At 33.4% G+C, this 24,750-nt stretch overlaps 1 protein-coding gene across 5 annotated transcripts in view; it reads left to right on the forward strand.

Annotated features, from left to right (window-relative positions):
• Positions 1-24,750, forward strand: part of SLC26A11 (solute carrier family 26 member 11) — a 52,410-nt gene that overhangs the window by 23,439 nt on the left and 4,221 nt on the right. For 2 of the 5 annotated variants that reach the window (XM_074260352.1, XM_074260351.1), the window contains exons 13-15: positions 13,662-13,789; positions 20,532-20,634; positions 21,442-21,575. In XM_074260352.1, coding sequence (XP_074116453.1) covers positions 13,662-13,789; positions 20,532-20,634; positions 21,442-21,575 — 365 coding nt within the window. The remainder of the gene's footprint in view (positions 1-13,661; positions 13,790-20,531; positions 20,635-21,441; positions 21,576-24,750) is intronic. The other 3 variants (XM_074260353.1, XR_012481099.1, XR_012481100.1) reach the window with 3 other exon arrangements.

The raw sequence follows: 24,750 nt of genomic DNA on the forward strand, positions 1-24,750 counted from the left end.
TTCCAGAGGGACACCAAGAGGCTAATGTAAGCAGGGAATTTGTATCGAGAAGGGTTTTGCATGATCAAGTCCAATACTTAAATGATAAAAGGAGAGCTTATGAGCATGAATAATTCCCAATGGATTACTAAACTAATTCTGTAACATGTAGCCTTTCATGTATTCTCCTCTATTCCTTCCATCCCTCTCCTGCTCTGCCTTTTAGCCAAAGAGCCAACAGAAAAAAATTTCACATGTTTAAAAATCATAGCAGCTATTGTGTAGCAGCAAAGAACTAGAAACTATGTTGAGACTCACTTGGGAAACAGTTAAATAATTTATAGTAAATGAATATAATGGAATATTATTGTGCTGTAGGTAATGACAAAAGGGATGGTTCAGAGAAACCTAGGAAAACTTACATATAAGAATGATCCAGGGTGAAGTGAGAAGTACCAAGAGAATAATTTATATAATAACAACATTGTATAGACAGACAAACAACTTTGAAAGACTTTGAAAGAACTCTAATCAGGGGGCAGCTAGGTAGGATATTGAATAGAGCGCTGGACCTGAAGTCAGGATAAGTTCAACTTAGTAGCTATATAATCTTGGGCAAGGCAATTAACCCCAATTATCCCCCCCTCCAAAAAAGAACTCTGATGACTACGATGACTAAAGAATCTATGAATCATTCTACCCATTACCTAATGGAGAAGTAATGAACTCAGGTTGCACACTGAGACTTGAGAAAAGCAAAAGCAAATTCTCCCTTTATAACCAATTCACATAATAGTTATGTCTGGAAAAAATGTTTTCCTTTGTATGTCTATGTTATCATCTCTCTGCCAAGGTGGGGAAAACATGACTCACTATTGGTCATCTGGAGCCATGACTGAACCTTGTGCTGATTATACATTTTGAGAATTTCACTGTTATTTTCCTTCAGTGTTGTAGTCATTATTCATAACTTCACTCTGCATCAGCTTATATAAATCTTCTAAGGTATACCTGAATCCATTCCTTATCTCATTTCACATATTTCTATAATATTCCATCACATTCATTTACTATGATTTGTTCAGCCATTCCCTAATTGATGGGCATCCACTTTATGTTATAGCAAAGAACTGCAAGCAAAAAATTACTATAAATATCTTTGTATGTGGAGGTTCTTTCACTGTCTTTAATCCAAAATGCTTTCCAAAATGATTGGAACATTTCACAGCTTCACAACAAGAGAATGAAGGCACAATAATCCATGGCAACTGGTTCTGTCCTGCTTTTGTTGTGACAGACCAGTGTTAGGAATCTGGCTTGGGTCCCTGATTATTAGAGCTGGAAGTAACTTGTAGACACCTTCCCCTCCTTCACTTCCTCAGATCACTGGGTAGTGTTTTTTTTTTTGGTTTTGTTTTTTAGTTGGAGCTCAAACTTGCTTCCTTACTGTGTTTTCTCCATACTTTTCTCATTTTTCCATTTATGGAAAATGGTCAGATGAGTTCACTGGTTTCTCTGGTATGACCTTTATCTTTGCTACTACCAGATTCCTCCTTTACCTTTATGCATACTCGTTTCCCTGTAAGATAACTTTATCTACTTCTACCAATTTCTTTTTTTTTTTTTGAAAAGGCAAGAGATATATATTTTTTCAGCATTTTATTATGAAAAGCAAAATGACAAAGTCATTTCATAATTCCTTTGTCATAAATGGAGTATGAAATTTCTTTGGTTTAGAAATAATGGAAAATCATATTTAAGAAACCATGATTTCTAAAAAAGGGGCCATGGGCAGGGGAGCAGAAAGCAATTTAGGAAACAAAATGAAAAAACTTGCCAAAAGAGAACTTGATAATTTCATAAGAATTGGTTACATTATATTGAAGCATCATCCTTAATACCAGAACTGTGTCAAAGTTTGTTCTTGAGTCACCTGAGAGAGGATGTTCTAGTAAAACTTATCATGAAGCTTTTCCTCAGTACTAGGAGAAGGCAGCATGTACCAGAGTTAAACTCACTAAATGCCAATATCAATCTCTCAATCTCCTAAGCAGTATTTTTAACTCTACAGGAATGACATTTTGATTCTAGCTATACATTAGTTTACATTTTTGCCTAAAGGTGGATATAAAACAACAGATTCAGAACAATGAGGAAGATTAAAAAAGAACATTTTTAGCATCTTTCTACCAATTTCTTGTATATGTGTGTGTATCTGTCATATGTCTATCTGTGTCTGTGTTTGTGTTCATTGGAATTTTTAGAATTTTTAACAGAGCAATGCCCCAATGTCCCAAGCCTGGGACAAGGGAAAAGAAGAGGATTAGAAATATTTCAGTTTCATTACAAGTTATAAAAAAAGGAAATCTCTCTTATGACATGGGAAACAAGCAGTGACTAAATAAAAAATTTATTTTATATTATAATTTTATTTTTTTTACTTTTAAAGAATTACTCTTGGGAAGCCAAGAAGAGAAGAGGATTAGAATGGGAGATATTTCAATTTCATTATAACTTAGAGAAAAGAAACTCCTTTATGATCTAGAAAACAAGCAGTGACTAAACAAAAATTTTTATCTTATTTTATCTAATTATAATTTATTTTTTATTTTTATGGAATATTTTAATTTATTTTAAAAGCTTTTTCATTTTCAAAACACATGCATAGACAGTTTTCAACATTCACCCTCTCAAAACTCTATGTTCCTAGTTTTTCTCCCTCTCTTCCCCATTTCATCCCCTAGATGGCAAGCAATCCAATACATGTTAAACATATTCAATTCTTCTATATATATTTCCACAATTATGCTGCACAAGAAAAAGCAGAACAAAAAAGAAAAAAATGAGAAAGAAAACAAAATCCAAGCAAACAGCAACAAAAAAGTGAAAATACTATGTTGTGATCCACATTCAGTACCCACAGCCCTCTGTCTGGGTGCAGATGGCTCTCTCTATCACAAGATCTTTAGAACTGTCCTGAATCATCTTGCTATGTACAATGATCTCTTAGTTCTACTCTCTTTATTTAGCATCAGTTCATGTAAGTCTCTCCAGATTAAGGAATTATTTCATTCAGTGAATTCTTAAAACTCCTTTCCTATTTGACCAACTCTTTTTGTTCGTAATTCTCCATTTTTAATTTTTTTTTAATTTTTAATTGTATTTTATTTTTCCAAATACATTAAAAATAGTTTTCAACATTCACCTTTACAAAACCTTGTTAAACCTAAAACTTTAAATTATATTATGTTTTTATTTCATTTTCATTCTTGTATATACTCCCTGCTTCTCAACCCTGTGAGTCAACCCTTGTAACAAACTATTTCATTGGTGGGACTGAGATGATGCTGAAGACCTCATGAGGCAAGGAATTTAAATGCCAGCTAAGTAATAGGAAGTAGATTCTAGTACCTCAAGAAACAATATGGACTTTAGGACCTGGAAGAAATACCAGGACATTACATTGGCTCAAAGAGGCTTTGAACTAATCTGTAATAGAAGTCAAGAAGACTCATAGACAGCTAAATGGCAAATACAGAGAATGATTTTGTATATGTCCAGATTCCACTGTGGGAGGTCGGAATGACTAACATGAGAAGCAAGCCCACTGATAAATACACCTTTCCCTAACCAAAAATCCAAGCGGCTAGGAAAATGCTTCTTCCCTTCCATTTTTATTTTCCCCTTTTAGTTCTCTATCTTAAGGGAGCAGAAGGTGAGATCCAAAGCTCTTAGTTTCCTTTCAAGCTGATTCCTACTGTTTCAATAGTATTTGAAATGTCTTTCTCTAGAGAAAGGATGTTCTACATGTGCATCTTTAATTGTATTCAGAGTATGTAAAGAAGAAGGACTGATGGTTAGATGATTGAGATCTTAACTGGTTAGAAAGTTTCCCTTCTACTTGGAAAAGAGGAAAGGGGGAAGCAGAATAGGGTAAATTATATCATATGAAGAGGCACAAAAGAACTTTTACAGTAGAGGGAAAGGAGTGAGCATTGTTTGAACCTCATTGGATTTTACTCAGAAAGGGAATAGTTTATACACTCAATTGGATGGTGAAGATCTATCTTACTCTATAGGGAAGTAGGAGGGGAAAGGAGAAAAAAAAAAAGAAAGCTGGGCTGATAGAAAGGAGAGCAGAATTAGGAAGGGAAAAGGGAAAGAAAAGATGGGACTGATAAAAGGGACAGATTGAGGAAGGTACAGGTCAGAAGTAAAACACTGATAAGGAGAGACAGGATGAAAGGAGAAAGAAAAGTATAAATGGGAAAATAGGATGGTGAAAAATAACATAGTTTAGTAATAATAACACTCCCATAAAACAGAACTGAATAGCAGAGTGTATTAAAAACCAGAATCTTACAATCTGTTGTTTACAAAAAACACATTTTAATCAGAGAGATACACAGTAAAAGTAAAAGATTGGAGCACAATATATTACGCTTCTGTTGAAGTAAAAAAAAAAAAAAAAAAGGTAAAGTTAGCAATCCTAATCTCAGATGAAGCAAAAGCAAAAATGGTTCTAATTTTACTTTAAGCATAAGAGGTAAAACTAGATAAATCTAACCACAAAATAATCATGAAATAATTAAGAAGGTTAATAGAATTTCAGAAAAGCGAGATATGATAGGCTCTGGAAAAAACTAAATAGGAACAGAAAAGAATATACCTTTTTCTCAGTAGTCACATGACACTAATCCAAAAATTGACCATATATTAGTACATAAAAATGTACTAATTATACTCACAATCAAAAGCAAAAAGGTAAAAAAATGAAATGTATCCTTTTCAAATTATGATACAATAAAAATACATTTAATAAAAGGTTATGGAAGATAGATTTAAAATTAATTGGGAACTAAAGCTAAACAACAAATCATAGAAACAATCAGTAATTTCATCAAAGAGAACAACAGTATAACATGATAACAACAAGATAACAATGCAACATGTTAAAACTTATGGAATGCTGGCAAAACTGTTCTTAGGGGAAATTTTATATTTCTAACTGCTTACATGACATGAATAAAAGTAGAGAAAGAAGATCAGTGAATTGGACATGCAATAAAACATCTAGGAAAAAACAAATTTAAAATTCCAAATTAAATACCAAATTAGAAATTCTGAACATCAAGGAGAGATTAATAAAATTGAAAATAAGAAAATTATTGAACAAATAAAACCAAGAACTAGTTTTATGGGAAAAAAAAGGCAAACCTTTGGTTAATTTGGTCAGAAAAAGATCATCATATCACCAGTATCAAAAAATGAAAAAAGGAAAATTCATCACCAGTAATGTAGAAATTAGAGCAATAATTAGGAACTATTTTGCTTAATTGTATGCCAATAAATCTGAAAATCTCAAATGAAATGGATGAATATTTACAAAAATGTAAATGGCCCAGATTAACAGGAAAGGAAATAAAATACTTAATCCTATTTTTGAAAAAGAAATTGAACAAGCTGTCAATTACCTTCCAAAGAAAAAAATCTCAGGGATGCATGGATTCATAAATGAATTCTGCCAAATCTTTAAAGAACAATTTATTCCAATACTATATAAACTATTTTGAAAAATAGAAAAAAGAGACCTACCAAATTCTTTTAATGGCACATGTATGGTGCTGATACCTAAATCAGAAAGAGCCAAAACAGAAAAAAGAAAATTATAGACCAATTTATTTAATGAATATTGATGCAAAAATTTTGAAAGAAATTATACTAATTTATCACCAGAAATACCCTATGACCAGATGGAATTTATACCAGGAATGCAGGATTAGTTCAATTAATCATGTCAATAAGAAAACTAACTGAAATTACATGATACTCTCAATAGATACAGAAAAAGTTTTTGACAAAATTCAGCACTCATTCCTATTAAAAATGCTAGAGAGAATAGGGATAAGTGGAGTTTTTCTTAAAATGATAAGGAGTATCTATCTACAATAACCAGCAAGGATTTTATATAATGGGGATAAGTTAGGAGCATTTCCATTGAGATTAAGGGTGAAACAAGGATGCCCATTATCACCACTGTTGTTCAATATTGTATTATAATTGTTAGCTTGACAGCAAGAGAAAAAAAAAAGAAATTGAAAGAATTAGAATAGGCAATGAGAAAACAAACATCTTTGCAGATATGATGGTACCCTTTAGAGAATTATAGAGAATCAATTAAAAAACTACTTGAAACAATAACTTTAACAAAAGTGCAGCATATAAAATAAACCCACATAAAAATCACCAGCATTTCTATATATTGCCAATAAAGCCTAGCAGCAAAGAAAGAAATTTCACTTGAAATAACTAGATAAGGGGACAGAACCAAGATGGCAGAGAGTACAGGTCTTTATCTGAGCTCTTCTTGCTCAGATCAATACAAGATCAAGCCTCTGAATTGGTTTTGGAGTGACAGAACCCACAAATATTTGGAGTGAAACTAATTTCCAACAAATGATATGTTGGAAAAACTTCAAAAAAGATAGAGCATCAGCCCTGAAGTCAGGAGGACCTGAAGTCAAATCTGGTCTCAGACACTTAACGCTTCCTCACTGTGTGATCCTGGGCAAGTCACTTAACCCCAATTGCCTAGCCAAAAAAAAAAAAGATCTGTTTCAATTGGTGAGGGGGGAGGAGAAGGTGGCTGAGCACAGGCACAGTGTAGGGATGTAGGGTGATGTGACAGGAATCAGGGAATTTAACAGGAGGATCTTAGCCAAAATACAGCGGTGCTGACTATTCTGTCCTGCTTCAGAAGTTAGTGGATCAGCAGATTAGTTGTGAGACATCCAACACAAATGTATAAGACAAATAGTGATAACTCCAGAATAATGCAGAATTTGGCCATGCCCAGCCAGCAGTGGAAGAAAGTCAGCAGTACCAGTCCAAGGCAGTATAAAGCTGCTGTTGTCTATAGAGAAAGCTTGGGACAATCTCCCTTTGCCTAAGAAAAGACCTCGACCTTTAAAAACTGAGGAAAAAAGCAAAAAGAAATTTGACCATAGATAGCTTTTATGGAAACAGAAAACAGATTTCAAACCCTGGGAACACTAGAGGCAAATAGTCTCCCGATGAAGCCCCAAAGATCATCTCACAAGGCTCTCTTGGAAGAATTCAAAAAGGATCTTAAAAGAGAGTTAGAAAAAAAAATGGGGAAAGGAAATGAGAACTTTGTAAGGTAGTTTGGAAAAGGAAACAGAGAAATTATCTAAAGAAAACTCCTTTAAAAATAGATTTATGAAATGGAAAAATTATATAACTTCTTACAAAATAGATTTGACAAAACAGAAAAAAGCATATAACTTTTTACAAAACAGAATTAAACAAAACCAACTCATTGAAAAACAAAATTTGTGAAATGGAAAAAAAATTCAATGAACAAAACACTTCATTTAAAAGTTCAATAAGCCAAATGCAAAAAGAGATTTTTTGAAAACTAGCTGAAGAAAATAATTCACTAAAAATTAGAATTGAACAAATGTAAGTGAATGACTCGATGAGACTAAAAGAATCGTGAAACAAAATCCCCCCCCAAAATGAAAAAAAAAAATCAAAGAAAATTAAACTACCTCATTGGAAAAACAACTGACCTGGAAAATAGATCTGTGAGAGACAATCTAAGAATTGTGAAACCTGAAAACATGATGAAAAAAAGGAGTGTAGACATAATCTTCCAGGAAATAATCAAGGAAAATTGCTCTGATATTCTAGAACCAAAGGGTAAAATAGCCACTGAAAGAATTCACTAATCACTTTGTAAAAGAGACCCCCAAATGAAAAACTCCAAGAATATCATAGCTAAATTTTAGAATTATCAGATCAAGGAGAAAATATTGCAAGCAACCAGAAAGAAACAATTCAAATATCAAATAATCCATAATCAGGATTACTCAGGATCTAGCAGCTTTCACTTTAAAGGATAAAAGGATGTAGAAAGCCAGAACTCTGGAGAAGTATACTTGAAACAAGGTGTTAACACAATAGTTATCTAGTTTACATATATACTTAGTACTTAGCATGGTGATGTAATGGTTCTCCAAGTGCACACATAATCAGTATGCTGTAATGATGCAATAACAATAGGGTATATAAGAGCCACCAAGGACTGGAAGAGAGACATGCCATCTCCCACCATTCTGGTGGCTCTCCTGCCTCCTGCATTCCTTCACTAAGAAGACCGAGGCCCATCTGAAGATTCCCCAGAAAACTAGCCCAGACCCAGGCGAAGGAGACAGACTGTGAAAGAGATAATAAAGACTTTGGACTTTATTCCTGACTATTCTTGTGCTGATTATTCTGCTGAAACCAAGGCCCATTTGGAGGACCTCCAGAAAGCTAACCAGAACATTACAAAAGGGCCTGATATTCCAAAAGGCAAAGGAACTTTCATTGCAACAAAGAATCAACTATCCAGCAAAATTAAGCATTAACTTCAGGGAGAAAAATAGATATTCTATCAAACAGGCGATTTTCATGTATTTCTGATGAAAAGACCAGAACTGAACTGAAAATTTGATCATCAAATACAGAAAAAGCACAAAAAGATAAAAAGGAAAAGAAAAAAACAACTTTCTTCTAAAAGTTAAAAAGTTTAAATTTCTATATGGGAAGATGATACATTTAACTCTTAAGGTCTGTATCTCTGTTTTGAATATACTTAAAGGGTGCAGGTATAATTTGATTCTATTGTGATGATATTAAAAAAAGAAATTAGGAGTAGAAAGAGGATTCTACTGGGAGAAGAGAAAAATGGAGTTAAAATAGGGTACATTACATTTTATGAAGCAGCAAAAAAAACTTATTACAATTGAGGGCAAAAAAAGGGTATGAGAATTGTGTGAATCTTACTCTCATCAGGGGGAGGAATGTTTGAGGGAGGTGATGGTCAGAAGCAAAATCCTGGGGAGGAGAGAAAGGGGGAAAGAAAAGAGAAAATATATAACTTGGGGGAAACAAGGTGGCAGGAAATACAGAGATAGTAATTTTAACTGTGAATGTGAATGGAATGAACTCTCCCATAAAATGGAAGCAATTAGCAGACTGGATTAAAAGCCAAAATCTTACAAGATATTGTTTATAAGAAACACATTTAAAGCAGAATAATCATACAAAGTAAAGGTAAAAGGCTAGAGCAGAATCTAGTATGCTTTAGCTGAAGTAAAAAAAAGCAGGAATAGTGCTTCTGATCTCAGATTAAGCAAGCAAAAATAGATCTAATTAAAAGAGATAAGGAAGGAAACTATGTCTTGTTAAGAGTACCATAGATGATGAATATCAATAATAAATATATATGCATCAAGTGGTATAGTATCCAAATTCCTAGAGGAGAAGTTAAGAGAACTGCAAGAAAAATCAGACAGCAAAACTATACTAGTAGGAGATCTCAATCTTACTCTCTCAGAACTAGGTAAATCAAACCACAAAATAAATTTAAAAAAAGTTAAGGAGGTAAATAGAATTCCAGAAAAATTAAGTAAGATAGACCTTTGGAGAAAATTGAATAGAGACAGAAAGGAATGTACTTTTTTTTTTCTCAATAGCACATAGAACCTATACATAAATCAACTATGTATTAGGGTATAAAAACTTTAAAATAAAATGCAGAAATAGTAAATGCATTTTTTTTCAAATCATGATGCAATAAAAATTACATGTAATAAAAGCCCAGGAGAAAATAAACCAAAAAATTAATTGGAAATTAATAATCTAATCCTAAAGAATGAATGGGTGAAACAGCAGATCAAAGAAACAACTGATAATTTCATCCAAGAGGATGATAGTAATGAGACCACATACCAATATTTCTGGGATGTAGATAAAGCAGTTCTTAGAATAAATTTTATATCTCTAGATGCTTGCTTGCATAAAATAGAGAAAGAGAAGATCAATGAATTGGACATGCAACTAAAAAAGCTAGAAAAAATAACAAATTAAAAACATCCAATTAAATACAAATTTTGAAATTCTGAATATAAAAGGGGAGATTAATAAAATTGAAAATAAGAAAACTATTGAATTAATAAACAAAACTAAGAGTTGGTTTTATGAAAAAGCCAACAAAATAGATATACCTTTAGTTAATTTGATTAGAAAAAAAGAAAATCAAATAATATCAAAAATGAAAGGGGAGAACTTTTCACTAATGAAGAGAAAATTGGAGTAATATCACTTCACACTTCTCAGATTGGCTAAGATGACAGGAAAAGATAATGATAACTATTGGAAAGGATGTGGGAAAACTGAGGCACTAATGCATCGTTGGTAGAATTGTGAATTGATCCAGCCATTGTATACCCAAAGGGCTATCAAACTGTGCATACCCTTTGATCCAATAGTGTCTTTAACTGAAAGAAACTCAAAGAGATCATAAAATAGGGAAAAAGACTCACATGTGCAAACATGTTTGTGGCAGTTCTTTTTGTAGTGGCAAGAAACAGGATTGGGAATGGCTGAAGAAGTTATGGTATATGAATGTTATAGAATACTATGTCATAAGAAATGATTAGTAGGATGATTTCAGAGAGGCCTGGAGAGGACTCACATGAACTAATGCTAAGTGAAGGTGAAGTGAGCAGAACCAGAAGATCATTGTACATGGCATTAGCAAGATTATACAGTAATCAATTCTAATGGACTTGGCTTTTTTTTTTTTTTTTAAACAATGAGATAATTCAGACTAGTTCCAATGGTCTTATCATGAGGAGAGCCATCTGCACCCAGAGAGGGGACTCTCAGAATTGAGTGTGAATTACAATATAGTACTTTCACTCTTTTTGTTGTTGTTTGCATTTTGTTTTTTTTCTAATTTTTTTCCTTTTTGGACTGATTTTTCTCGTGCAGCACAATTGCAGAAATATGTACAGAACAATTGCACATGCTTAACATATGTTGGATTACTTGCCATCTAGAGGAGGGTGGGGGGAAGGGAGGGAAAAATTTGGAGCACAAAGTTTTGCAAAAGATGACTATTAAAAATTACCTATGCATATGTTTTGAATATGCATTTATTTTTTTTAAAAAGCTTTAATTAAAAAAAAAAAAAAACTAGACAATATAAAATATTTGGGAGTCTACCTGCCAAGACAAACCCAAGGACTATATGAACACAATACAAAACACTTTTCACATAAATAAAGTCAGATCTAAATAACTGGAAAATTATCAATTGTTCATGGGCAGTCTGAAGTAATATATTAAAAATGCAATTCTACCTAAATTAATCTACTTATTACTGAAATTATTTTACAAAATAAAGAAAATCAAAATCCAGAACAAATAAAAGGTCAAGAATATAAAGAAATTAAAGGAAAAGATGAAAAGGAGGAAGGCCTAGCTATACCAGATCTAAAACTGTATTATAAAGTGGCAATAATCAAAACTCTTTAGCCCTAAGAAAGTGGTGGATCGGTGGAATACATCAGCTACACAAAACACAGTAGTAGAGCTCACTATTTGAAAAAAAAAATTTCTAGGAAAACTGGAAAATAGTATGGCCCAAACTAGACACTGACCAACATCTCACACCTTATATGAAGATAAGATCAAAATGGATACATGATTTAGACATAAAAGGTAATACCATAAACAAATGAACAGAGCAAGGAATAGTTTACCTGCCAGATCTGTGGAGAAAGGAAAAACTTATGGCCAAACAAGAGATAAAGAATATTATGAAATACAAAATGGATACTCTTATTACATTAAAAAACAATATAGACAAGTTTAGAAGGAAAGCAGAAAGCTGGGAAACAATTTGTATAGCCCGTTTTTCTGATAAAGACCTAATTTCTAAAATTTATAAGTCAATTTTGCAAAAATACGAGTCATTTCCCAATTGATAAGTGGTCAAAATACTTAACATGCAGTGTCCAGATGAAAAAATTAAAACTATTTATAGTAATATAAAAACATGCTATAAATCACTATTAATAAAGGAAATGTAAGTTAAAACAGCTCTGGGATACACTTCCCACCTATCAAATTAGCTAATATGACAGAAAAGGAAAATGATAAACATTGGAGAAGATATGGGAAAATTGGAATATTAATCAATTGTTGCTGGAATTGTGAACTGATCTAACCATTCTGGAGAGAATTTGAAACTGTACCTAAAAGGCTATAAAGCTGCATACTCTCTGATCCAGTAAAATCACTACTAGGTTTATATCCCAAAGAGATCATAAAATGGGAAAAAGACTCCATGCACAAAAATATTTATAGCTCTTTTTGTAGTGGCAAAGAATTGGAAATTGAGAGGATGCCCAAGAATTGGAGAGTGGCTGAACAATTTCTAGTTTATGAATGTAATGAAATACTAATGTTTTGTAACAAATGACAAGTAGACAGATTTCAGAAAAACCTGGAAAGATTTCCATGAACTGATGCTAAATGAAGTGAACAGAATCAGAACATTGTACACAGTAATAGTAGCATTGTACAACAATCAAATATGAGACTTAACTCCTCTCATCAATGCAATAGTCTAAGACAATTCCCAAGGGATTTGTGATAGAAAAAGCTGATCATATCCAGAGAAAGAATTATGGAGCCTGAATGACGTTGAGAGGATAGTATTTTCACTTTTTTTTTTCTTTCTATTAGTTTTTCCCTTTTATTCTGAGTCTTCTTTCACAACATGACTTATGTGGAAATATGCTTGATACAATTGTACATTATATCTTATATTGGACTGCCTGTAGCCTTGGGAATGGAAGGAAGAGAGGAAGAGAGAAAAATTTGGCACTCAGAATTTTACAAAGATAAATGTTGAAAAATATATGTACATGTAATTAAATATATATATATTATTAAGCAAAAACAACCCTTAAAGCCTTTAAAGAATAGAAAATGATTTTTTAAAAGTAGTTTGGCAAATCCAACCAATATATCACCCTGGCCTGACAATATATGTAAAGTATATAGAAACCATGTATCTCCTCTGAAAAGAAACGAGGGAAATACATTTTATCGCATCTTTTCTGGAGCTTTACACAGTATTAATTCAGCGTTTGTTTTTGTTGTTGTTGTTCTTTTCCTTTTATATTGTTGTAGTCCCTGTGGATGAGGCAGCTAGATGAAGCAATGGATAGAGAATTGGACCCAGAGTTGGGATAGGAGTTCAAGTTTAGCTTTCGATACTTACTAGCTGTGTGACTCTGGACAAGTCACAATTCTGTTTGCCTCAATTCACTAGAGAAGAAAATGACAAACGACTCCAGTATCTTTCCCAGGAAAACCCCATGAATAGTATGGTCCACAGAATCACAAAAATTAGGATGAGACTGAACTGAAACTGTAGAAGTTGTTTTCATGATGGTTCTTACTTTGCTCCATGTCAATACATAATTCTTCCCACACTTTGCTGAATTCTTCCTATTTGTCATTTCTTATGATTATTTCAATCATAATTGACTTTCAAAAAATCTTTCAAAAAGACTTTCAAAAAGATTCAAAAAATCTTTGGTAAGCATTTGGAGTGGGGATGAATTCGTTCTTTTAATGTCAGAGACAACAGTGGCATTTTGGTATATGGTAAGGGAATGGATTAGATCCAGGATCAAAAAGAACTGTTATCCTATCTAATTCAGGTGTTAGGCATGGGGCAGACTAAAACCAAGTGAGTTCAGCATTAATATTGGTCCAGAATCTACTCAGCTGACCTTTCTATTTCTCTTTTCCAGGACTGGATATGGTACCATTGTGTATAACTTTCTTACTCTGTTTTTGGGAAGTGCAATATGGCATCTTGGCTGGAACCCTGGTATCTGGAATGATTCTACTTTACCATGTAGCCAGACCCCAGATTCAGGTAATGACCTTAATTAAGTAGGATAAATTTCCCTCCTAATCTTCTCTTTTCTACCTTCAATTACCTTAGATATTAATAAAATGCAGTAATTCCATTAATAAATAATTATAATAAGTGTTGATGATAGGGAAGGCAAGCCATCAATGAAGCAAATTTATGGACACAAAACTTTGCCTTTGTAGATTTTTGTTAAATCTGAATCTCTAAAATTAAGCAAAATAGATTGTGACTTGTCCTCAAGAAAAATTGTCAACCTTGAAAGGAATTAGACTATCTATATTGGTAACATTTAAAAAATAATAGTTATACACATATATTCTCTCTCTGTATATATGTGTGTGTGTGTGTATCAGTTAAAATTAAGGAAGACTAAGACACAAAGTTCTAAGCACAATTAGTAAAGCATAAATTTACCAATAAAAAGAATATCCCCTTCCCCTGCAATGAAAGTCTTTTATATTATAGTTTATATTTCTCTATTATAGTTTTGAGGAGTATCAAAAATAGGAAGATCATCATAGATGAAAGAAAATATGATTAGACAGAAATTGGGAATGAGGACTAGAAACAACTTTGTTTTCCCCTCTTATGACTAAGAAAAGTTTGTCATTTGAGTTCAGTTCCATTGGCAAGGACAGAGATAGCAAACCAAACTTCTTGAAGGATATTTTAATGGTATAAAAATTCTAGACCAGAGTCCCTATTGTCTATCTATATCCTTTAAGGATAATAGATTTCCTCGAAACGAGAATAGAACAGTGATTAACAGGAAAACTGGATTTCTAAACTTACAGGACAGCTGAGTATCTAAACTAAGTTCATGAGTACATAAACTAAATTCATAGGCTCTAAATTAAGAAGCATAACTTAGGCAGTTACAGTACAAAATCAATTAAATGCAAATAGAATCAATAAAAAAGGCACAAGAATCAATCTGTTTATTTCAATTATATACATATTTATTCATACATATAAAGCTATATATACATACATGTACTTTTATATATATGCTTTACATAAAACTTATATAATATGTTACACATATATGTTTTGTACACACACATATATATCTAATAAGGTTTGCAAAATGCTGTTATGTTACCTCATTTGTCCCTCACAACTGTATGAAGAGATGCTATTCCCATTTTACAAACAAGGAAATGGCAATTACAAAGCTAGTATCTAAACTACTTTTTTTTTTATTTAATTAAAATTGTTTGTTTTTATGTTTCTTTCATTTCCAAATATATTCCTCCCCACCCTACCTAGGCAGGAAGCCATCCCTTTTGACAAAGAATAAAGAGGGGGGAAAAGTATAACAAAATGAACATATCGACCAAGTCTGACAGTATATGCATTCTATATAGTCCCCCAACCTTTGCAAAAAAAGAGAAAGAAATGAATTTTCTCATCTCTTCCCTAAATCCAAGTTTGTTCATTATTTTTAGTGTCATCATAATCATTATTGTTGAAGCAGTAAAACAACTATTTAAAAGAAAATATGCTCACTATGGTACTATCTTAACCTCTTATGGTGGTGGTGATTCTTGGTACTGTTGGACTTCATCACCATAGTAGACATGAGAAAATACACAAAAAGGATTGGCTTTGGATAGGAAGGGATGGACTTAATGTTAAGCCATGTTAATTATCTATCTGCTTTCAGCTCAGAGTATTTCAACTAATTTGTCCATGGAACACTTTAAAATTTGAGATTTGCCACAACATACCCAAACAATGGTTTTGGAGACCTGAATTATAAAACTCTTCTAGGATAAATAAGCATTGAAGGAAATTTTGGAGGAAATAAGAGAAATTAAGTTTGCTTACATACTGAGAAATTGCTACACATAAATATTTTGGATCCATATACAATTTTAAATTTTATTTTTTCATTTTAATGATTTTTCTTTTAGGTGTATTTTCAAAATTATGAATGGAGATTTTTATTACGCATTGTTGAAATGCTTTTATATATCTAGATGCAGACCCAGAAAAGCCATTACAGATTATGCTTTCTAAATCCAGTATTCAATCTCTATTTTGTGGGTCTGAAACCCTAATTTTAAAATTAAGTGATTCTATTCCAAATGTATACTTGTTGTAGTTAAATATTGTGTACACTTGTAGTTGATTTTTCCCCAAGTTAACACAGCAAATCTGGATAGTGACATGCCTAATGTTAGAATTTTATTGAGAACTGGCTAGAAAATGGTCATTAACAAATTTAAAAATACAGTAGAACCAATGCAGTTTTCTCTCAAGGAAGGAGTAATAAAACTCAGGGATAATCCTTTTGCAGATTTTGGTAATATTTCATTCCTACCCTATTGCTTATATATTTGCTTCTACCTCAGTAATGTCCTTTTAAGAAATTTAATTTAAAATTCTAATCAATTCCATATGAAAATCCTGTATATTAGTGCCATTCTTGATAACAACTAATTACCTTACAGTTTGTAAAAGTGTTTTATAAATATTATCTCATTTGATCCTCACCACAGCTCCTCAAAGTAAGTGCTATCATTATCATTATCATTCCCATTTTACAGATAAAGAAATTACAGAGCCATTAAATGACTGCCCAGGATCATGTAGCTAATAAGTATATGAAATAGGATTTGAACACTGATCTTCTTGGCTCCGAGACTAGCATTCTGTCATTCTGTCACCTAGCTGTCATTATTTTGTGAGTAGGGAAATTAAAAGAGGTATGAGGTTTGGATCAGTAATTTTTGAGAAATGCTTTGTAGGGAAACTGCTTTCACTGATACAGGTAAAGTAACTCATCTGTAATATAAAATGTAAGCTTGGGGCATTGAAAGATGAAGTGACTTGCTCTTTTTTTTTTAATTTATTTTATTATAGCTTTTTATTTACAAAACATATGCATGGGTATCATTCAACACTGACCATTGAAAAACCTTCTGTTCCAAATTTTTCTTCCCCCTCCTCTTCCCCTAGATAGTAGGTAGTCCAATATATGTGAAATATGTTAAAATATATATTAAATCCAATATATGTATACATATTTATATAGTTATCTTGCTGCACAAGAAAAATCAGTTCTAGGAAGAAAAAAACCTGAGAAGGAAAACAAAAATGCAAGCAAACAATAACAGAAAAAGTGAAAATGCTATATTGTGGTCCACTCTCAGTTCCCATAGTTCTCTCTCTGGGTGTAGATAGCTCTCTTCATCACGGAACAACTGGAATTAGTTTGAATCATCTCATTGTTAAAGAGAGCCACGTCCATCAGAATTGATCATTGTAGTCTTCTTATTTCCGTGTATAATGATCTCCTGGTTCTTTTCATTTAGCATCAGTTCATGTAATCTCCCCAGGCCTCTCTGAAATCATACTTTGGTTGTTTCTTACAGAACAATAATATTCCATAACATTCATATACCATAATTTATTCAGTCTCTCTCCAATTGATGGACATCCACTCAGTTTCCAGTTTCTTGCCACTATGAAAAGGGCTGCCACAAACATTTTTGCACATGTGGGTCCCTTTCCCTCCTTTAAGATCTCTTTGGGATATAAGCTCAGTAGTAACACTGCTGGGTCAAAGGGTATGCACAGTTTGATAACTTTTTGGGCATAGTTCCAAATTGTTCTTCAGAATGGTTGGATTTACTCACAGTTCTACCAGTTTTCCCACCAATGACACTGGTCATTATCTTTTCCTGTCATCTTAGCCAATCTGAGAGGTGTGTAGTGGTATCTCAGAGTTGTCTTAATTTGCATTTCTCTGATCAATAGTGATTTGGAACTCCTTTTTATATGAGTATAAATAGTTTCAATTTCTTTATCTGAAAATTGCCTGTTCATATCCTTTGACCATTTATCGATAGGAGAATCGCTTGATTTCTAAATTTGAGTCAATTCTTTATATATTTTAGAAATGAAGCCTTTATCAGAACCTTTGAATGTAAAAATGTTTTCCTAGTTTATTGCTTCCCTTCTAATCTTCTCTGCATTAGTTTTGTTTATGCAAAAACTTTTTAACTTAATGTAATCAAAATTATATATTTTGTGATTAATAATGATCTCTAGTTCATCTTTGGTCACAAATTCCTCCCTCCTCCACAAGTCTAAGAGGTAAACTATCCTATATTTTTCTAATTTGTTTATAATATCATTCTTTATGTCTAGATCATGAACCCATTTTGACCTTATCTTGGTGTATGGTGTTAGGTGTGGGTCAATGCCTAGTTTCTGTCATACTAATTTCCAGTTTTCCCAACATTTTTTGTCAAATAGTAAATTTTTATCCCAAAAGTATACCAAGCCTCTCACGAGGTTCAACTATGTGGTGATTTAACAAAAGATAGTGATGGACAGTCACTTCATGACCAGAGAAATTCCCTCTTTTTATCCCTGGAGTATGATCATAGTTGTCACACTAAACACACTAAATTATTTATACTGGAGAGTTTCCAAATTTCTGCTTAGTAAAAATACTCAATACATTATTTCTAAAACTTCTCATTTTAGTAACTGGGAAAAAGCTCTCCAAATTCTTTGCCATCTATCCAATTAAAGCCCCCAAATAATAACTAACTAGTTTCTGCTATCCTATCTTCCTCACCCTTTAAAACAATGAAAAAATTAAGGCAGAAACTTATGTTTTCCCAGTTTATTGTTTTTGCTACCCACTTCTTGTGAGGCACTTTTTTTAAAGTGTATTTTTTTTAAATTTAACATTTTAATTTTCCCCCACTTACATTTAAAACTATTTTCTGAACATTTTGCTTTAAAATTTTTTAAAATCTTAATTCTGGATTTTCTCCCTTCCTTCCCACCCCACCCCTTATTAAGATGGTACATGTGAAGTAAAGCAAAACATTTCTATAAAATTTACATTGTGAAAGAAAACATAGATAATCCCCCCACAAAAAAGAAACCCTCAAGAAAAATAAAGTAAAAAAAATTTTTTAAATAAATGAGCAGGTTCCAAATCATCTGTTATATGTAGTTCTCTTCACCACTGACACGATTCAAACCAGTTCCACCTGTTCAGTGATGAAGAGAGACAGAGAACCATGGGAACAGAGTGTGGAACACAACATAGCATTCTCACTCTCTCTGTTGTTATTTGCTTGCATTTTGTTTGCTTTCTCAGTTTTTCTTTTTCTTCCTTCGTGATCTGATCATTTGCAGCAAGATAACTATATAAATATATACATATATTGGATTTAACATATATTTCAACATGTTTTACATGTATTAGTCTACTTGCCATGTAGGGGAGGGTGGGAGGAAGGAGGGAAAAATTTGGAATAAAAGATTTTACAAGGGTCAATGTTGGAAAAATTACCCATGCATATGCTTTGTAAATAAAAAGCTTTAAAAAGAAAGAAAGAAAGAAAGAAAGAAAGAAAGAAAGAAAGAAAGAAAGAAAGAAAGAAAGAAAGAAAGAAAGAAAGAAAGAAAGAAAGAAAGAAAGAAAGAAACAAAGAAAGAAAGAAACAAAGAAAGAAAGAAACAAAGAAAGAAAGAAACAAAGAAAGAAAGAAAGAAAGAAAATGGAGGCAGAGTGAGAAATGGACTTGGCTATGGCCCCACCAAAGTAAGTCATGATTCAGTATTGGAACTAAAGAATCACCCTTTTCTTTCTTCCAATTACATATAAAAATAATTTTTTAAGATTTTTAAAGGTTTGAGTTCCAAATTCTATTTCTTCTTCCCTTCTCTCCCCCTTCCCTGAGATGGTAAGCAATCTGATATACATTCTAAAATGTGCAATCATGTAAAATATTTTCATATTAGTCATTTTATACAAGAAGACTCAAACAGGAAAGAAGGAAGGAAAAAAGGGAGGGAAGGAAGAAAGAAAGGGAGGAAGGAAGGAAGGAATAAACTGGGAAAAACTTTATCTTCAAGGGTTTTGATAAAAGCCTCCTTTCTAAAATATATAGAGAGATGACTCATATTTATAAAATACAAACCATTCTCCATCTGATAAATGGTCAAGGGATATGAACAGACAATTTTCAAATGAAGAAATTAAAACCGTTTTTACTCATATGAAAAAATGCTCTAAATTACTATTGATCAGAGAAATGCAAATTAAGACTACTCTGAGATACCCACTACACATCTGTCAGATTGACTAAGATGATAAGAAAAGATAATAGTAAATAGTGAAGAGGATGTGAGAAAACTGGAACACTAATATATTGTTGGTGGAGTTGTGAACTGATCCAATTATTCTGAAGAGCAATTTGGAACTATGTCCAAAAGACTATCAAACTGTGTGTCTCTACTGGAAACTGAGTGGATGCCCATCAGTTGGAGAATGACTGAATAAATTATGATATATGAATGTTATAGAACTTTATTGTTCTCGAAGAAATGATCAGCAGGAAAATTTCAGAGAGGCTTGGAGAGACTTACATGAACTGATGCTGAGTGAAAAGAACCAGGAGATCATGGTACACAGCAACAGCAAAATTATATGGCAATCAACTATGAAGGACTTGGCAACAAAGAAATCATTCAGGCCAATTCCAATACACTTATGAAGGAGAGAGCCATCTGCATCCAGATGGAGACTGAGTGTGGATCACAACATAGTATTTTCACCTCTTTTGTTGGTGTTTACTTGCTTTTTGTTTTCTTATTTTTTTCCTTGATGGGGTGAACATACTTGATGTGCTTATCAGAACAAAAAGAATCTGGGACTCTTATCTTTTCCCATTCCCCTCACCTCTTGACGTTTCTTCTTGTTCACCAGCAGGTATCAAAAGGCTCAGTGCTTATCCTGCGGCCCATTAGTGGCCTTCACTTTCCAGCAATTGAAGCTCTTCAGCAAACTCTATTTAGCCAGGCTCTTGCAAGTAAGTAAGGGGCTATTGGTTGGTGTGGAGAGTGGAACCAGTTCTCTACTTCCCTGTTGCTTCCTTTTATCTACTCTCTTCTCCTTAAAAGAGGCATTTGCTAGAACTCTGAGAATCTAGTAAACTAATTCTCATCACATAATTTCAACTGGGTCTCTGATGTAGAAATTTCTGCTGTATACCAAAGTATACATACATACTTTACCTCCATGTATAATTTCTACTGCAAAGACTCTGCGAGTGGTTCCCAAGTGGTTTTATTCTGTTTTCTCCCACTTTCTAGATGTTTGTCAATCATCCCTTAATGATGCTTTCTAGAGCTTTCCCAAGGTTATTAACATTGTTTCCAAATACAGTTCTCTTCCCTTATTTAAAAATTGGGACATTTGTCTTTCCCTAATATGTCATACTTTGTCCATTTTTTTGGTTATCTTTCAAATATCACTACTCAGTAAACACATCTGCCAATTATGTCATTGTTGATGGAGGTTGTTCATCTAAATCAGATGACTTGAATTCGTCAAAGGCAGCTGCCGTTGTTGGTTAGCACCTTAGAAAAGGATTGGTTAGACAATCCTGTTGCTTAAGAAATGTTTGTTGGGGCAGCTAGGTGGCACAGTGGATAGAGCACCAGCCCTGAAGTCAGGAGGACCTGAGTACAAATCTGGATTCAGACACTTAACAATTCCTGGCTGTGTGACCCTGGGCAAGTCACAACCCCAATTGCCTCAGCCAAAAAAGAAAAAAAAAGAAAAAAAATTGAATGAATGAATGTTAACCAAAACTCTTTCTTGATTGTTCCTGAAGCATCACTCCCATGTTGTACCATCTTGGACTGTACCCATGTCAGCAACATTGATTATACAGTGATGACAGGACTTGGGGAATTGCTAGCAGAGTTTCGAAATCATGGGGTTTCCTTGGTTTTTGCCAAATTACAGGTATGTTTTTCTTGGGGAGGCAAGGGACCATCCCATAGAGAGGATTGGGTTATGTGTACAACATAATCAGTAGTCAACAATCTTAAAAAAAAAAAATCATGATTAAACTGAATGAATCATTGAAATGTTTTAATTAATATTTATCAAACAAGGAGTATAATTTTATATAAAACTCTGGGCATTGAACAAGATTTATTGTTGTTAAGAGTCATGCTTGACTCTTCGTGACCCCTTTTGAGGTTTTTTGGTAAATATACTGAAATGCTTTGCCATTTCCTTCTCCATCTCATTTGACAGATGAAACTGAAACAAACAGGGTTAAGTGACTTGCCCAAGGTTACACAGGTAGTATGTGTCTGAGGCAAGATATGAACTCATAGACTGTTACCTCTAGGATCAGATATAAAATCCTTGTTTGGAATTCAAAGTCTTTCATAAACTTCTCTACATTTGCAGTTTTCTTACACTTTACTTACCTCCATATAATCCACAATATAGTGACACTGACCTTCTTGCTCTTCCTCACACCAGACATTTCTTCCTCCAACTCTGAACATTGTTTCTGGTTGTTCCCCGACCAGAACTTTCTCATTCCTTTTCTGTGCCTCCTAAATTCTCTCACTCTCCTTCAATTTTCAGGTAAAATCTCTTATTCTCCAAATCTTTCTTAATCCTCCTTAACCCTCTGAGACTATTTTTTGCTTGCTTTTTTTCTATTGTAGGTGGAGAAGATATATGGGTTAGTAAGAATTTTAGGAGGGAAAGAGTACTAAGTACTTGGAGGGTTGATGCTCAGAAGCAGCTTTATTAGAAGAGAATTTGGAGAATCTGCAAAGCAGGCATAAAGAAGGAATTATCTGTGTAGAAATTACAATTGAAACCAAGGGAACTAATGAGATTATCAAGAGTGTGGGTAGCAAGAGATAGAATTATAAAGGACACCCATGGTTAAGAGGAAAGGACATGGATAATAATCCTCCAAAAGAGACTGAGAATTACAGGAGGATATAACTTTTTTGTTGCTTTATTATTTTGTCTGTTTATTTTTTGCTGAGGCAATTGGGGTTAAGTGACTTGCCCAGGGTTACACAGCTAGGAAGTGTTAAGTGTTTGAATCCAGATTTGAACTCAGATTCTCCTGACTTCAGGGTGGTGCTCTATCTATTACAAGAGGATAAAACTTGAAAATTAAACGGAAATTCAGTGGCCACCTAGTCCAACCACTAACTTAAAAGAATGCACACACATCTAGCCTCTACTTGAAGACCTCCAAAGATTATGATCCCTCTGCCTCTCAAGCCCACGCATTCCACTTTGGGATAGCTCTAATTGTTAGCAAATTTTTTTCCTGACAAGAACCTGAATTCCACCCATTTCTCTGCTTTTGCTCTCTGGGACCAAACAAATCAAATCTAATCCCTCCTCTATATAGTGCCTGTTTTGCCTCCCAAGGACACACAAGGAATCCAACTTGAGATACAAACAAAGAAATTATATCAGTTCTGGGAAGGCTTTATCCTTGAGACAATATGGACTTCCTGCATAGTTCAAGGCCAATGTGTCTAGATAATATGGCAACTCAAAAAGACAAGTTCAAGGGATTCCTTAACATATATGGCAGCCATTCAAAAACTTGAAGGACACAACCAATATTTTCCCTCTGACTTTTCTCTTCTCCAGGTTAAATGTACAGTTTCTTCATCTGATCTTTATTTGTCATGGATACTGAATACTTTCCACTTTTATCATTGTCCTTCTAAACTGCTCAATACTGAAGCCAATATTATGGATGAGGTCTGATGAAGGCATCTCAAAGTGGAATCATTACCTACTTTGGGGGGGAAATTATTTCTCTTTTAATACAGCCCATATTTGCATAAGCTTTTTTGGCCTTCATATCACACTTTTTGGGCACATAAGTAGTACAATAATTAAAATACTTAGCTTAAAGTCAGAAAGACTAATCTTTGTGAGTTCAGATTTCAAACACTTTAGTAACTGTGTAACCCTGGGAAGATCACTTAATCCAATTTGCCTCAGTTTCCTTCCTGCAAATGAGATGAAAAAGAAAATGGCAAACCACTCCAATATCTTTGCTAAGAAAACCCCAAATGGGGTTAAGAGAGTTGAACATGACTAAAAATGACTGAACAATCATACTGTTGTCTCTTAAAAAGAACAGATAGACTGATAGGAGATTTGAGACAGAGCAGTGTCCCAGAAGCCCAAGGAAATGATGGGGGTAGAAGAGAGCTTCAAAAGCTGTCAAGAAATGAAGTAGGATGAAGAATGAGAAAAGGGTACTGATTTACAGCAAAAAAAAATTGTTGTTAAACTTGGAAAGAGTGGTTGAATGATCCTTTTTTTTTCCTTTTATATTTAGGATAAAATTTTAGCAATGGAATCTCTAAGTCAAAAGATAAGATCATGGCCTCAAATACTTAACATTTCCTACCTGTGTGACCCTGGGCAAGTCACTTAACCCCATTTCCTCAGCAAAAAAAAAAGATAAGATCAGATTTGTGATTTTTATTGTCATGTCACTCTCCAGGATGTCTTTACAATTACAACACTGTCTAAAAATATCAGTCTCTACTTTAGTTCAACAACATTGAATTCTATTTTTTTCCTCTTTTTGCTATTCGGATGAGGATAAATTTAAATCTTTCTTTTTCTTTTTCCCCCCATTTTAAAAAATTATTATAGCTTTTTATTAACAAAATATATGCATGGGTAATTTTTCAACATTGACCCTTGCAAACACTTCTGTTCCAACTTTTCCCCTCCTTCCCTCTACCCCCTCTCCTCTCCTCTCCCCATACATGTTAAACATGGATAAACTCAAATCTTAAGGCTGTCTTTATTTGCAATCATCTGATTCTTAGGGAATTTGAGCATTTTTTTCATGTTTAGTTAGTGATTTTGACTAAGTACCCCCTTGTTTTAAACTCTGGAGATGCAGTGGATACAGTATGGAATTCTTAATTTGGATCCTGGCTCAAATACTTCAGTCTTATAGCCTCTCTCAGCCTCATCTGGAAAACAGGAATAATGTCAGCACTTTACAAGGATGTTAAGGGGATCAAATGAATGATATGATAAAGCACTTTGCAAATCTTAAACACTATATAAATATAATTCATAATCATTGTTATCTCTTCCCATAGATAAGTTC

The sequence above is a fragment of the Sminthopsis crassicaudata genome, chromosome 4, assembly GCF_048593235.1.
Source record: "Sminthopsis crassicaudata isolate SCR6 chromosome 4, ASM4859323v1, whole genome shotgun sequence".
In the NCBI taxonomy this organism is placed as follows: Eukaryota; Metazoa; Chordata; class Mammalia; order Dasyuromorphia; family Dasyuridae; genus Sminthopsis; species Sminthopsis crassicaudata.